The sequence below is a fragment of the Triplophysa dalaica genome, chromosome 4 (genome assembly GCF_015846415.1).
Source record: "Triplophysa dalaica isolate WHDGS20190420 chromosome 4, ASM1584641v1, whole genome shotgun sequence".
NCBI lineage: Eukaryota > Metazoa > Chordata > Actinopteri > Cypriniformes > Nemacheilidae > Triplophysa > Triplophysa dalaica.
Window position 1 is genome coordinate 20,921,001 of NC_079545.1, and position 17,061 is coordinate 20,938,061.

At 37.4% G+C, this 17,061-nt stretch overlaps 1 protein-coding gene across 1 annotated transcript; it reads right to left on the reverse strand.

Annotated features, from left to right (window-relative positions):
• Positions 1-2,761: 2,761 nt before the first annotated feature.
• kank1b (KN motif and ankyrin repeat domains 1b) lies at positions 2,762-10,612 on the reverse strand. The gene is made up of 11 exons (XM_056744825.1): positions 10,585-10,612; positions 7,256-9,505; positions 7,053-7,145; positions 6,467-6,569; positions 6,159-6,293; positions 5,940-6,027; positions 4,711-4,930; positions 3,837-3,979; positions 3,523-3,723; positions 3,326-3,430; positions 2,762-3,205 (listed from the first exon to the last, which is right to left on the reverse strand). Exons 1-11 carry the CDS (start codon positions 10,610-10,612, stop codon positions 3,149-3,151), a joined length of 3,423 nt encoding a protein of 1,140 aa, XP_056600803.1. The 3' UTR covers positions 2,762-3,148.
• Positions 10,613-17,061: the final 6,449 nt, after the last annotated feature.

Consider the following 17,061-nt stretch of genomic DNA (forward strand, 5'->3'; position numbering starts at 1 on the left):
CTTGGTCAAACACAATCGGTTGATCGCAGACCAGAGACACATACTTGCTTTAAAATGTTGTGTTAAACCGTTACTGAAGTGAAAATGTTCGGTAATGAGGTACTTATCCAAACGACACCTTATCAGTGATGCATTCTCATTCACTCAAGTGTTTTTCACTAAGGAACTAAACATGTAATAAGGCGGAGATAACCGAATAAGTCCAAACAGAGTTTGATATATAGCTGACAAAATGATCTTCACTTAAGAAACAGGCTGTTATTTTGGTAAAAAAACTGTTTATAATGTCATATTGTGTTCTTTCCCGCATTTAAGAAGTGATGTGCATTCATAATGCATGTTTTAGTTTAATTAAGGAGATACAAATTGCTCTGAGGTTAAAAGGTCACCAGACATCCTTGTGATGAGTCATATTCATGCTTTTAATCTTCAACATGATCATCTTCACGAATGAAACATGACTGTTGTGTCTGTTTAATGATGCGTTTTTTTTTTAGCTTACATTTGCCATGGCAACAGCTTCACTAGACAAGACATCTTTTCATTGATCAAATATTCATCTTTTAAAATATCTTATTAGATTGTCACCAGACTCTGCAAAGCAGCATCGGCTGTAAAAGAGCGGATTATTAGCACATGTAAACTGATTTACGATTACACGCTGTTATAATGTTACATTTTGTATGCATGTTTTGCTATCAGGTCGACAAGGGCATTTTTGTAAAACATCTCAAGCGGTTACTATGGCAACACCACGTTTTTACTGGCTGCAGACCGCACCGAGCTGTAATGGTATAGCATTCCATCACAAACACAGACACACACATTCTCGTCCAGACACATTCAGGAAAACATTACCGAACACGGTGAACCTTTGAACTACATAATGAATAGCTAAAGGTCAAAAAGAACTCAAGTGAACAAAGAAGAAAAGTGGTTTTAAGATGTGATAAAAATTTAATAATAGTATGGCAGAAGCTGTCTATTATTTCTCGTTATACCCTTTATGTCTCTATACATTAATGTATAGACTGTATTCTTTCATCTCGTTAAAAAATCTTTTGTTCCAGACATGACTCAACTTCAAAATGTTTTGTGCTTAAATTGATTGTTTTCAAGAAGCATACTGTAATAATGTATGTCAGGATTTAAGTTTACAATACAAATGTATACATATACAGTAATTAATATATATGTATATTGAAGAAGACTACAGGAAATTGAGTTTGCAATAAGGTTAGATCACTATTGTTTCTTCTCAAGTCCAGACCACAGAAAACCACATCAGAAATCACTGAATGGGCACAATGGCATAAACGTTTCAATGCAGCCTCTATGGGTGAGATAAACTTTAATGTTGCATTTAAAATGGCTCATAAAATTGCTAAACTGAGAGATATGCACATATTTTATCTTTTTAAGTATAACATATCTATTTACATTTACTGCAAAACTCCTGCAAAATAATGTACCGTAAAATAATAATATTTTCTCCATTTTTGAATGACCTTGTGTTGTAGATGTTGTAGACATTCCACAAATAGCCAGTAAAAGACATCTTGTAATATAAGGTGAATCAGATTTACCTCTGTATCAATCCTCCTTGTTCACAAGATAACTTGGGAAAAAAATACACAGCTTACCCACTGAATAAACCAACACAGTCTTTCCACATGTACTGGAAATATGTAGTTTAGCTTGTCACCACCAGATGGCAGCATTGCTGTGTGTGTTCAATATAACTACAAAAACTAAAAGAAATAGAGACTTGTACACACCGGGAAGATAATCGCTATGAATGTAACGCTATACTTAAATGTGAGCCTGTTCGCATAACTGGACATACATCAAAATCAAGTTTGTGGAAACAAATTATAATCATCCAGCTTAAAAACGTAAAAAATCAGCAACAGCCAGGAAGTCACAAATCATATATTAAGTTATTATTATTGCATATTTGTTAGTTTTAAAATAACATGTTGATATTTTAAATACTTTTTATTGTTAAATGGCCAACACAGAAAGGCAATGAGTTACATTAAGAAAAGAACACAAGGTAAGCTCGACGTCTTTTCTCCTTTTTAAAAAATGTGTTGAACTTCCCCCTGTGTGAATGTTTACATTCTTAATCGAATTCAAAACACTCTTTGACGGTGTTTGTTGCAAAAATGCTTGTGTATTTGCTAGTGACTTTGTAGTTTGGTTGCCAGCCCAAAGTTCCCAAACTTGTGAAGTTTCATTCATTTATTTTACATTCATATTCCTGGGCCCGTTTTGTAAAGTAAAAAAATGTGCCCAAAAAATGTAAATGTAAGTGTAATGCAGACAAAGTTGGGAGTCGAGAATCGGAGTCCGCTCCAAAAAACCCGGAACCGAACACCCCTATCTCCAGTCACGTGAACAAAAGCGGCAATCACATTGGTTGGCCAGTTTTAACGTGGCGCATCAAACAAACTAAACATGAGCGAGACGTTTTTTAAAAATGACGCTTTTACGGCTTGCTTTTTGCACGTCGTGTGAACGTGAACGATCACATTGGCGCTCTTTGTTTAGTCACGAGGCGTTAAACGTTGACGATAAACGCGGGCGATTTATCGTCCCGTCGTGGACAAGCATTAAAGCTATATGAAGTCACAAGGTAGTTATAAACAAGCATTTATTTTGTGTATATAGACGTGACATACATTTAAACATTTCAATAATTTTATTGTCAAAAACAATCCAAATTTTTAGATGTGGAAACACAGGGTCAATTATACTGTCAAACTGAAGTGAATAAATGAAAATATTAACAACAATACTGTATAGTAAAATGCATCAAATTTATATACCTGTACCTTAATAGGAATATTTGAAACTGTTACAGTTTCCTAATAAATTGTAACATTAACAGTCACAATTAAACTATAGGTCTTTATTATTGATAAATTGCATAGTTGTATGTGTCAAATTGGAAAATATTTTAACACATTTCGGTAAAGAAGAAGAATTTGGCTTATACTGCGTGCACAGTGAATGCGCTCTTGAATCTTACAAATATTTAAATATATATCAGTAAATACACATCTCGGTCAAGGCTGTATAATAGCATTTCATTAAACAGGTAATACTAAGGATATCTGAATGTAGAGCATGTCAAAATGTAATTTCACTCAGAAGAGCTTATTTGAGATGGTGCAGGTGGAGTCTTGCTTCGAGGAGATCCCTGTGGATACAAATACACACATATACACACACACACCATGTCATAAATACATATTATTATATCAAGTAAGTTAATACAAGTTATTTATGAATACATATAAGAAATAGAGGAAATTCATACCCTGGTACCTGAACTACTCTTTGAGTAGTTGACATGGGCGTAGAGAAGCATAGCAATGTCTTTGTGTCTGGCCTCCAAAGCAATGGACAGTGCAGTGCTTTCATCCTACCAGAACACACACACAAAACATTTATTATCAAATTACTATTTTAAATCCATTCATATTTTTGGCATATTTCATATATATGGTTACTCACATTATCTGTCAGCGTGGCATCACATCCCGGCTGGCCCAGTAATAGTTTGACGATGTCTGAATGGCCATGTTCACCGGCACACATGAGAGCGGTGGACCCCTCATCGTCCTGGATGTTGACCTCTGCTCCAGCAGCCAGCAGAGCCTCCACCATATCTATACACCCATGACTGACTGCAAGCATGAGAGCCGTCTGGCCAGCCTGATGAGAAAATTCACAGTACACATTGACAAATACAGCTATATACTTAAGAGGGACCATCCTGCATTCTCATACAAACAGATTAACTGTCAAACAAAAAGCCACAGAGACACCTGGCTGGCCTTAGCATTAACATCTCCTCTGCTGAAGAGTTCTTTCACCAACATCATATCTTCGTTTGTTTCCACGGCAGCCAGAGAAGCAAGCATTATCGGAGTATATCCAGCCCTGTTTTGATGATCTATATTACACACCCCTGCATGGGAAGAATTCAACTCGAATCAAATTAAAAATGTATTGGTACAATAAAAATAGCCACAATTTAAACCCATAAGTAGTAAATACATGAACAGTATGTAAATAAGCGACTTTTGCAGTTAAAAATATGAGCAACAAGTATTAAAATAATTAAACATATTATTAAAAAAGTAAAGCAACTACAGTTATTCAATCTGGTATGATCATTTAAAGGTACAGGGTGCTATTTTTTGGAGGATCTATTGACAGAAATGCAATATAATAAACACATCTTCATGTGTACAAAGACCTTATACAATGAAGCCTTAGGTTTTTATTACCTTAAAATGAGCTATTCATATCCAAATACTCCATACTGCGGGTCCACTTACAGGGAACTCGCCATGTTGTTTCTACAGTAGCCCTAAATGGACAAACTGCTCTACAGAGCTAGTTTTTGTAAATACGTTATCTCCTTCGGTAAAGAAGCGAAAACGTGACAACATCTTAGTCCATGTCAGCCACTGTGATGCTTCAAAAGGGAGGGGAGGAGTGAGCCCCTGTTTGTAACCACTAGATGCAGCTAAATTAATACACTGGACCTTTAAAACATGTATTTTTGCGAATCTATGGTAATAGCCTACAATGAGTAATCAGACTGCCAAAGACGTAGTTAAAAACTATCCACTTTATTAAACAACGAAAAAATGAATACTAACTAAATACCATATATACCAGAATTGCAAGTACCTGCAGCTAGTAGAATCTTTACAATGCTGAAATTAGAGTGAGACACGCTGTAGTGAAGGGCTGTGTTTCCATTCTGATCAGCCATATTGGCCACATAGCACAGTACATCCGGTGAGACAAGGCGGCAGGCAGACAGAAAGTCCTCCACGTTCTTTGGGCAAGCCCTCTTCTGACTGGACACACAGAACCACTCCTGCTGAACTGTGTTAAGACTGGAGCACTTTAAACACAACCAGAAAAAAGAAAAGTATTATCCATGTAAGGAATTTATGCATTCATGAATGCTGCTCCTCTGAGACCGATTGAGATACATCAAAACCAGACACATATCAGCACACTTTCATCATTTCACCACACTATGCCATGAACAGACCGACACCCTTAGCCAAATACAAAATGCAGCAGCTCTGTAATTTTAAACTTCCCACAATTCCACAGTGTACTTGAACAATCTGATCTATATGCCAGAAAGTAATTATGGGATGAGGCTTTGAGCGAGTAAACATAGAACACATTTCCAGCCAGGCTTTTCAGACTGTGAAAGGCGGCTGCCACAATTCAGCACAAGTAAATCCATGTGGTTTTCCCTCTGTTTGCTTTCATTTGTGAACCTTTGTAAATAATACCCAAGTTTAGGAATGTCTACATTTTGGTTATGATGGTTAAAAAATCTCTAATCTCTGGTCTTTTTGATCAAAAAATTGAATTCAAGAAACTGAAGGATTTATTGTTACATATTAACATATGGCCATAAATTAAGAGACCATTGTCTGTTGAAGTTCAACAAAATCAAACCTGAGGAGTGAATGTGAAAGACTGACAGAATGACAAAACACATGAACATTTGGATCAAATTTGAGTGATATCACATAAAAACTATTACTAAAAGCTATACTAAATTTCCTAAATGCATGTACAAATATTAATTTTGTATTGCTTAAAAGTGAATATGAACTACTTTGCAGAAAAAATATCCTTTCTGTTATTTTTACTCCAGTTTTCATTTTCTGCAAATAAATGCAAATAGAAACAGCAACTTAAAATGTATGACCTGGCAATAAATAAATACATATGAATCAATATTGTAATTCACATCTGCCAATCCATGACATACAACTATCTAGCGACAGACTATTAACCATCAAGAATCAAATATAAAATTATAGAAATAGTAAAGAAACAATATACTGTATATTCAAAGATAAGTGTTTTATTGTTCTATAGCTCACCAGTTCTCTGTTGGATATGGTCTTACTGCCACTGAGATAAACCTCCAGAGTTTGGCAGGAAGAAAGCATCTTGGCGCAAAACTTGTACCTACATAGAACAATACAAAACATACCTTGAGAAGTCATGACTAAATAAACTGGCTTAAAAGTTGCATCTCAGTTTAACCCTAAAAAAAACTGGGGAATATGAGAAAACCTATTATTATGTGCATTATAAACCTTTCTTTCCTCTTGGGAAACGTCCCTTCAGCTTTGGTATTTCCTTCTTTTTGCCTCTTCTGCCATTTCTTCTCTTCTTCCTCACAATCACCGCACTTAGACAAGGAAACCTCAATACCTCCATATCGAGGGCGCCTATAGAAACGATGAACAGGTTTTGTTAGATGCCTAGTTTAATTTAATTTATTCAAATGTAAAAATGTGTATTTATTATATATATATGTATGCTCTTTAAAAGGAGCTTGATATAACTGTGGTGTTAAATCTAAAAATATAAACTCTGTTTAGCCAATGAAGTCCTTTGTTACCCAAGAGGTGCAGGCTTAGGGATATTCAAACCATCAGTGGATATCTGATTCATGTTTTTCCTTTTCATGATGGACCTCAGACAGTGATCATCAATAGGTGAGTCTGAATAAAATAAAAAAGATTTAACAAAACATTAGCTGCATCTCCTGAAAAATTCCTTGCTGCTCCTAGTCTGCCATAGCATAAGCTAAACTAGTTGCCATGCACACATTTCTTTTTGACAGCTCAAACAAAGACCTGTTCAAAGCTCTTTTTCTATTGTAAAGATCACTGAAACAGACATTCCCGCCTTTAGCAAGCCATGTACTGAACGGAGTCAGACTTGCAGTGTGGATGGTATTCACATCTATGTCTGCCACAGACCAGAGGACATGAGAGCATTCCAGAATCCCAAATATTCTAAGTGCAGGGCTCATTCAGCCAAAAGACAAACCAGAGAGAGCTATTTTCACCTCCTATTCACATTCCACTGAATAGAGGAAGGCTAGAAAATATTCCTCTGAAAAAAAGGTCTCCTTTGTCAGGGATTCGATACTTTTGTTGTCAAACTGACTTGAGTTGCTTCTGACACATTGAAATTCATACCGTGAAGAGCAGGGGACATCTGCTGCTCTGTTGTATTCTTCGGTTTAGTCCTTGCACTGTCATCCACTTTTGGTGTCTGGCTTTGACCAGTGACTGGCAGTAAAGAGAGAAAATGCATTAGGTTTCTAGGAATGTAGCAATAATAACATTCCATTTTTACATAACAAACCATTTACAACAGTTTTTACAAAACACAGAATTACCAAGAACTTGTGTATCTACATGACCATGAGACTGGAGCGTGACCTCATCTTTTGACCCCAACTGGCTGTCGGTCAGCAGGTCCTGCTGTTCTTTTAGTAATCTTTGCATATGATCTATGTAATGATCAAGTCCAGGTTCTAATTGAGGATACATGTGTCCCTCTGCATCACGTATCCTCCCGTCTCCCACCTCTACACCAATGCTACGTGTCTTCACAGGATCCGGTAACCGGGAAGGGCCGCATGCAATGTTCCGTGTGCGAAGCCCTATAAGAACATTCTCATTGATATTTGTCAATCCAACACCAATGTGACGTGTCATAACCTTGGGGAGACCAGGGGTGGCATTTCTTTCTAAAAATACAGGGGTTCCTACGGAAACAGAGCGCATTTGAACGGCGCCCACTCCTTCGCAAACTTTCCCGTCCCCAACCGCCAAAGATCGGGTGGTTGCATGGGCTGTGTTGGTATGTCTACCTCTTGTGAGCATGTGCTTTGTATTTGTGCTGGCTTCGGCGACATAGGCCTGCGAAGTGCTGGTGCTACGGGAGACCGTACAGACAGGCGTACTGGTACGCTGTGAGGTGGTCTGTGGGGCCACCATCACAGAAAAGTCGCTCCTTCGTACTGTGTCAGTAACAGTTCCTTGGGAAGCAAGCGATTTGACCACATTCACATTAAGCATGCGGTAAACAGTGCCCACCGTTTGACAAGACACGTTCCTCTTATCCAACATCTCCAAGGTTACCATGCCTTGATTACAGGTTGGCACGGATATGCTTCCAACACATTGATCTTTTCTCTCAACTCTTCTGTGTACTTCCCACTCTTCCATAGGTGTGTCTGGGCCGGAAGACACGGATGTCATCGTAGGCGTACAGGAAACTCCAACAGCAATGGAAACTTGTTCCGGCCCTTCCCCAACCAAAGACTTTACAAGGTGTGTGTGGTTTTCGACTCTAAGAGTGTGAGTTTGTGACCTGGTCTGGATAGAGATAGATTTCACCTGGGGTTGTGCGGTGGAACTCTTGTCAGAGCGATTCCTTGCTTCTGCTTCTCGTAATTCACTCCGTAACCTGCACATTTCTGCTTTGAGCATTGCATCCTTAAATACTGATTTTGTCTCACCTTCATAAAAGTCATTTCCCACTGCAACAGACTTTAAAACCTTCTTTCCGAGGCCTGAAGATTGTTGAGTCTCAAGACGTGCATCTTGGATCTTCTTTTCAAGCAGTTGCATTTCAACACTGAGTTGTTTGAACTCTGTTAACACAGAAAGATCGCTGTGCTCCAAACCATCCATATCTTCTAAAGGTTCATTACTGCTCTCCTTTATTCCATCTGATTGTTGATCATCTTGGTTCTTGATCAATGCGTACAGTTGTCTCTTTTCTTCCTGCAACACAGAGATCTTCACTTGTAGGACAGGTATGACTTTTACTTGCTCCTCCAGATGTTTTAGTCTCTCTAATGCAGTTGCCATCTGATCCCTGACCAGCTGCAGATGGAGCGGGCAGACGCTACTTACTGGAGTTGCCCGACCAGAGCTTAAAGGGCTGATCCTATGGGAGCTCCCGATTAACAAAGGTCCCTGGCTGGGCGGGTCTAGGAGCATCATTTTAGTATCTTTATAAATGTGTTGAGCACGGATCTGATTTAGGCCAGACAAGCTAGTGTATGGGGACTGTGTACCACTAGACCCAAGACCACTGAAACTTGCAAGCCTACGACGTGGGTGTGTTTCCGGTGCTCCTGATCCCTTCTCATTTTCCAAACACTTACATGTTTCCATCAAGGTTTTTTCCACTACAGGATTTAGTGTGGTTTGGGTAAGATGTTGCATGGCTGGGGAAGGTGTCCCATCTGAATCCACTCTAGAGGCGGATGGACCTTGAGAGACCTCAGGACCTTGATTTGAGGATTTAGGTTTGGAATGGTGATGAGGGAGTGGGGGTCTTCTTCTGATGATTGAAGCAGAAGAGGATGTGGAGAGAGAGTTTTTCTGGGCCTCATCACTGCTTACAGAGGACAGAGACTCTGAGGATGTCCAGCGTGAGGGGTTTATATTGCTCTGCGGCTCAGAGGCTGGGTTTGCCTCTCTGGGCCGCTTTCTAAATTCCAGCCGGCGAATGGTGACACTCCGTTCAATTTCATTCACGTATTTAATGTCTAGGTCGTGCTGGAAGCCATATGGTGTATCAATGCTTAATGGTCTATTCTGGTAAGTGTCAGAAAGGATCTCACTCCACTCTATTTGGAAAAGAAAAAGAAACATGTAAAAATGTATATTATGAATATTTAAGTGGAATTAGCTAGTAAATTGTGTGTAATTTATTAATACTTTAATCCGAATTCTTGCATATTGTTTGTATATTATTTATGAATAGTTTTATGTTTGATCCTAGGTTGTAGTGCTTGTAAAGTTAGAAAAATCAATGAAAAGACAATAGACAAATAGACATGTCATGGAAATATAGGAATAACTGGCATCTAAAAAATTGTATTTAAATCATGAAACCAGTACATTTTCTTACTGACTTTAAATGATTAAACACAAAACAAATTTAAATAGCACATAAACTAATATTCACAATGCAAAAATAATACTTCGTAATCAGGTCCTTTGCACGATAACTTTAGTATTCTACATTTTTGGAATGTATCTGTTTTCCCTCTAAATAATTAATTGCTTGCTAAGCATTTACAGTAGCAAACCATTTAGCTAAATCTTGCAATGTGAAATACTGTATGTCCACAGAGAACATATTTACTCATTCTCTTACCTGCAGATGAGCATTTTCTGAAAAAAAAAAAATTCTGTTCTAATAAAGTTCAGAACCTTTCTCCTCTTTATCTCCGTCAAACTCCTTTTGCTTTCCTCCTCCAGGATTTCTTCACTTACTTCATCTGTTTCTCTCCTCCCCCTGCGTTTCTACTCCCATCCTCTTTTACACACCCCAGCATTTAAAGGCTCCCTCTTTAGAAACAATACAATCTAAAGTGGTCAAGTTGTTTAACATTCTAAATACTAAAAAATCTAAGCGAAATGCATCATCTTGCATCATGCAGGTCAAGGCCAATTTTGTGAAAAATTATTAAAACTTGATCTACAGGGCTGCCAATTCTGACCTTGTAGGTTAAAGCAGAAGTGTGTTTCTTAAATCATGGCAGATGGTCATAGATCTCACTTGTAAATGTAATTTTTCTTAGTCCTAGAAGTTGGATGACTTGAAAAAACTATAAATAAAAAAAAGAAGAAATGTGAAAAAGATGTGAAATTTAAAGTGATAGTTCACCCAAAAATGAAAATTCTGTCATCATTTACTCACCCCCAGGCTGTTTCAAATCGGTATTCATTTCTTTGTACTGATGAACCAAGAGAAAGATATTTGGAAGAATGTAGCCTCCAATTCTAGGACATCCTCCTCTACCTTAGTATAAAATACATTTTATTTTTGTTGTTTTTTGAACTGACAAAAGGGATATTTTGAAAAATGTATGAAAACAAACAGTTCTGGTGGAGCTTTGGCTACCATTTAATTTTTCCTCCTATGGTGTTCATCAGAACAAATACATTGATACCGGTATGAAATGACATTCAGGGTGAGTAAATGATGACAAAATATTTTTTGGGGGGTGAATTATTCGCTTTAATATAGAATTAGATATTTTATATAGAATTGTATAATTGTTTGAATACTCACAACAAAGGCTACAGTCTGCATTAACTGTTTATCAAAACGTAAATTAATTCCTTTACTGTACCATTAATTGATTCAGTATGAACAGCTTGTTTCTGTCTTAATATAAAATGGTACCTGCATGACAGGACAGAGTTTGTGTCTGGTTATTTGTGTTTAAAAAACCCAAAAGCAGAAATCATGGAAATGTATCCCACACATGCATGGCTGTAAGTGTATCGCCCTCTCCTGTTCAGCAGATTCATGTACATATTTACTGATTTTAATGATCTATTGCTATAAAGGCTTAATGAACAAACATGCACATATTCGTCATCTACCTTAATATCCTCAAACACAATGCGTAAAAAAAGAGCAGGAGAGATATAAGCGGACTTTTGACTATATAATAAAATATATTTAAGGACAAATTTTTGTTATCATTAGTCACCCTTCCATGTTCCAAACCCATACATTTGTTCTCCCAATAAACATGAGCTAAAATTCTAAAGAATGCTGATGCTGCTTTTTCTGCCATAAATCTATTTGAGAAAATAATAAATTTACATTTTGTGATCAACTTTCACCTTATAACAGTAAGGGACACACGGCTGTAAGAAGATTAAGCTCAGTGGCTCAATAAGGCCAATATGACTTGACAGAAATGAAGAGAATGCAAGGCAGAAGCATTTACTGTCACTGCAGATGGATATCTGATACACGAGTCTTGCTTTCTGTAAAGTATTGTGTCAGCTGAATCACTTTGCAGTGAGAGGACACAAATACATTAACATATTTACATTTACATTTAAATTTATGCATTTGGCATAAAAGCAACTTGCATTGCTTTATCCTATACATTTTACATAGGTATTTGCGATCCCCTGGGATCGAACCCACAACCTTGCATTGTTAACGCAATGCTCTTACCACTGAGCTACAGGAAACACAATTTACAAAGAGAGACATACGCCGATACATAAACATGTAGATGGAAATATATTACATATGCATGAATTTAAAAAGTTTGAAATAGGGAAGTCAAGTGTTTGACTTAACATTAGTTAGAGATAGATATTCTGTAATTACTGTGTGAGGCTTCAGCTTTTATTTTAGCCATTTATCAGTTTTTACTACTTGATCACTGCTAGTCAATTCTGTGGTAATTATATTTGTCTATAATAACTTTAAAGTATTACTGAATTCATACAAAGCTTTCTTTGTACTTAAAGTTCTTCAACGATAAAATGTTTTATCAGAAGAAAGAAATGTATACAGATTCTAACAACTCGAAGTTGAGTAAATGACGACAGAATTTTCATTTTTGGTTGAAGTATCCCTTTAAGTATTCATGCAAAATCTCAAAGCCACAAATGAACTGCTACACATTTACAGGCCTCTGACTTTGTCAGCACCAATTCCACCTCTTCATAATACTTAATGTTGTTTAGGCTGTGTTCTTAAAACATAAAACAAAGGTTGTTTTGTAAAAAAAATCTTAACTGGAGGCAAACACTCCAGTTAAAACCATTGGATACTGAACTTAGTTTTAAGAGAAAAAAACATGCATGTGTATGTATTTATGGATTTATTCTGCTTGTACAGCCCAGTATATCTCAGGCCCAGCAGATTATGCACTTGATTTGAGACTTGCTGCACCACAGCCCACAACCATACAAACACAAAATACTTTGATACGAGTTTTATTTTAACAAATGAAATGCAGAACGTTAACACGAGTTTAATCAAGTGATTATCAACCAACCGTGCCTTTATATTGGTTTTTATAAAATATTACTTTCGGATGTATTTTTAAGATTTACATTTCAACAATTTTCAAGACTGAAAATGCATCGTGTCTAAAACATGACTTTTAGGCATGTACAAACATATTCTCACGGATTGCAGGGAAATAACTTTAAACAGTAGATGTGAAGGTGAGTTTGGGGGGCTGTGTTGTTGTTTACATACCGAAGTGAAGTGCAGTGGCAGATCCAGAACAGCTGGTAGAAGGTAAGCATTTGTTTTCCGTTCACATCACCACACTTTTGCATAGACAAGTCATCCAGTTTATGAATCCTTATCGTACATAGCTAACATCAGAATAACTTGACCGCACTGCCCTGTCTCCATATGGAGAAGTTGCTGCTGCTGACGCCATGACGCACTACTGCAGGTGTGAAAACGGAGCGCTTTTAAGAACGTAGTTCAATCGGCAGCCTCTTCTGAAAAAAAATAACTGTTTTAGAGCCTTTGTACTTGTGGTAAACGCAGAGACGCAAATATACAGTAGTTAAAATTAATCAAGTTTGAAAAAGTTTTACACTTAAATGCAATTACGTATTGATTATAAATATGTAGATATTATATAACATATAATATGTACTTACATATTTCTTAAATAACCTTGTATGTTTTATTTGTTTAATGCTTACTCCCTCTAATGCCGATTGCAAACGATCCACAAGAGATGCACTTCATAGTATGACCAGCAGATCGCACTCTATTCATTAAAAAGTTATCATTAGTCCCAAAAAGAACGATTGCCCGGTTTCACAGACAAGGCTTAACAATTCTTCCAGAAAAATTCTGTCTCCATTTAATCACACTTAAGTTGTTCCAGATCTTTTGTAGTTCAAAGTTGTCTCGAATATTTTTTGTTCCTCTGAACACAGAACGATTTTTGACCAAACAGTTGTTGACCACCATAGTAGGAACAATTGACTTGTTGATGTTGTTGAACACGAAAGAAGATATTTTGAAGAATGTAGGAAAGCAAACAGTTCTGGGGCACTTTTACTACTCAACTCAACTCAACTCAACTTTATTTATATAGCGCTTTTTACAATTTTCATTGTTACAAAGCAGCTGTACATGAGACACATTTAATACAAGTATGAATTCTAAAGCAGCCCCCCCGGCCAGGCAGATAGTGCAAAACAATATGCAAACGGTGGTGAGGAACCCAAAACTCCCATCGAGAAAAAAAACCTCAGGGGAACCCAGGCCCAACCAGGGGATTCCAGTTCCCCTCTGGCAAAAGCTGCTGCCTCTGCACAAGCTCATCAGTGCTTGCACAACAAGGCTTAATAAAAATATAAAAATTAAAGATTATCATTAACAATCTAATAGCATTTGAAATGTTGTAGAAAAAAACAAAGTTGTCGCGTCCTTTATCCAGCTCTATCCTCTCAGCACTTGTCAGGTCACCGCTTCCCATTCTCAGCTCTGCCATCAGGTCTGGGCATGAACTGCATCCTGCGGTAACCTTGGAACAAAGAGACAAGACTGGCTGAGAGTAGAGTACTGTTCTGCACTCTTTGATGCAACAAGTACATCATTTGTTGTTGGATGTGTTCCTGGTTCCGGTTGATCTAAATAATGCAGCCTAAATCCTCTGAGGATTAATATTATGGAGGTGTAGTGTATGCAAGATTAAAAAGATGAGTCTTTAGTCTAGATTTAAACTGACAGAGTGTGTCTGCCTCCCGGACCGTGCAGGGAAGAATATTCCAAAGTTTAGGCGCTAGATAAGAAAAGGATCTACCACCTGCACTTGATTTTGAAATTCTAGGTATTACCAACTGACAGGACCCCTTAGAGCGTAATGTACGTGGTGGTCTGTAATACAATAGAAGTTCATTCAAATACTGCGGCGCTAGACCATGTAGGGCTTTATAGGTAATAAGCAAGATCTTAAAGTTAATGCGATGCTTTATAGGTAACCAGTGCAAGGTTGACAGAACCGGGGTTATATGCTCATACTTTTTTGTACGTGTAAGAACTCGAGCTGCCGCGTTTTGAACCAGTTGCAGTTTTTGTAATAGGCCCGCAGGGCAACCACCTAGAAGTGCATTACAGTAATCTAGTCTTGATGTCATGAATGCATGAATTAATTTCTCTGCATCTGACAGTGACAGCATATGACGTAATTTAGATATATTCTTAAGATGGAAAAATGCAATTTTACAGGTGTTTGCGACATGGCTTTCAAATGAGAGAGTACTGTCAAATACAACGCCAAGATTCTTAGCTGATGACGAGGATTTTATGGAGCAACCGTCAATCGTTAAGCAGTATTCTTGGTTGTTACGCATAGCAGTTTTCGGTCCAGTAAGTAACACTTCTGTTTTGTCCGAGTTTAGTAGTAAAAAATTGTTACTCATCCACATTTTTAAGTCAACTATGCAATCCTTTATTCGATGAAACTGCTGGGTTTCATGAGGCATCGAGGAAATATAAAGTTGAGTATCATCAGCATAACAGTGAAAGCTAATTCCGTGTCGCTTTATTATATCTCCTAGAGGTAGCATGTATAATGCGAAGAGCAGGGGTCCCAAGACTGAGCCCTGTGGTACACCGTACTGGACTTGTGATTTGCGGGACACCTCATTGTTTATTGCTACAAATTGAAAACGGTCGGATAAATAAGACTTAAACCATTTCAATGCTATTCCGTTAATGCCGACGTAATTTTCGAGTCTATGTAGAAGTATGCTGTGGTCAATGGTGTCAAATGCAGCACTGAGGTCTAGCAGCACCAATAACGAAATACAGCCACGGTCAGACGCTAAAAGCAGATCATTTGTAACTCTGATCAAAGCAGTCTCTGTACTGTGACATGCTCGAAATCCAGACTGGAATTCATCATTAATGTCATTCCTTTGGAGGAAGGAGCATAATTGAGTTGAAACTACTTTTTCCAGAACTTTAGATATAAAAGGTAAATTCGATATAGGCCTGTAATTCCCTAGTTCTTTGGGGTCGAGTTTGGTTTTTTTTAAAAGAGGCCTTATAACAGCCACCTTAAATGCTTTAGGCACATGTCCTAATATCAGAGATGAGTTAATAATACTAAGAAGAGGATCTATAATTTCGGGGAGCATTTCTTTCAGTAGTTTTGTAGGTATAGGGTCTAGCATGCATGTTGATGATTTAGATGATTTAATGATTTTAGACAGTTCATCGTGATCTACTGTAGAAAATAATTGCAATTTCTCCTTAGGGGTGCTGTAGTTAGTTTGTTCAGCGGATTTCACTACAGGTTGCATTGTTATAATTTTTTCTCTTATATCTTGGATTTTACTTGTGAAGTAGTTCATAAATTCATCACTGTTATGCTGATAATCAGAATCTGACGTCGATGACGACTTATTTTTTGTTAATTTAGCCACGGTGTTAAATAAGAACCTAGGGTTGTGATGGTTTTCCTCTATTAGTGTTGAAAAGTAGGCGGATCTAGACGTTTTTATTGCATTCCTGTAATTTCGAGTACTATCCTTCCATGCTATACGAAATACCTCTAAATTCGTTTTCTTAAAGTTGCGCTCCATTTTACGGGATGCTTTTTTTAGAGTCTGAGTGTGTTCATTATACCACGGTGTTGGGCTGCTATTTTTAATTTTCTTTAAACGCAGAGGAGCAACTGTGTCTAATATTTCCGAGAAAGTAGAGTTAAAATGTTCAATAGTAGTGTCAAAATCGTCAACGTTATTACTCATGCTGGATATTTTAGACAATTCAGGCAGATTATCGAGAAACGCATCTTTGGTAGTTGAAGTAATCGTTCTACCATATTTGTAACAAGGAGTTTGATTTGCAGCCGTAGGCCATTGAAGCAAACATAATATCAGATAATGATCCGAAATATCTTCACTCTGCTGAACGATTTTAACATCGTCCACATTTATACCATAAGAAAGTATTAAATCTAAAGTATGATTACGAAGGTGAGTGGGTCCTGACACATGTTGACTAACGCCCATGGAGTTAAGAGTGTCTTTGAAAGCCAGTCCCAAGGCATCTGTATCATTGTCTACATGGATATTAAAGTCACCGACGACAAGGACTCTATCTGCGGCCAGTACTAGTTCTGATAAGAACCCACCAAAATCTTTAATAAAATCTGTGTGGTGCCCTGGAGGCCTATATACAATAGCTAGAATAAATTTTAAAAATGTTTTGTCCTTAGTATTAGGTGTCGATACGTGAAGTACCATGACTTCGAAAGAACTGTACTTAAAATTAGACTTCTGAGAGGTAATAAAAGAATTCTTGTAAAGTGCAGCGACACCTCCCCCTCTACCTTTTAGACGAGGCTCGTGTTTATAGTAATAATCATGGGGA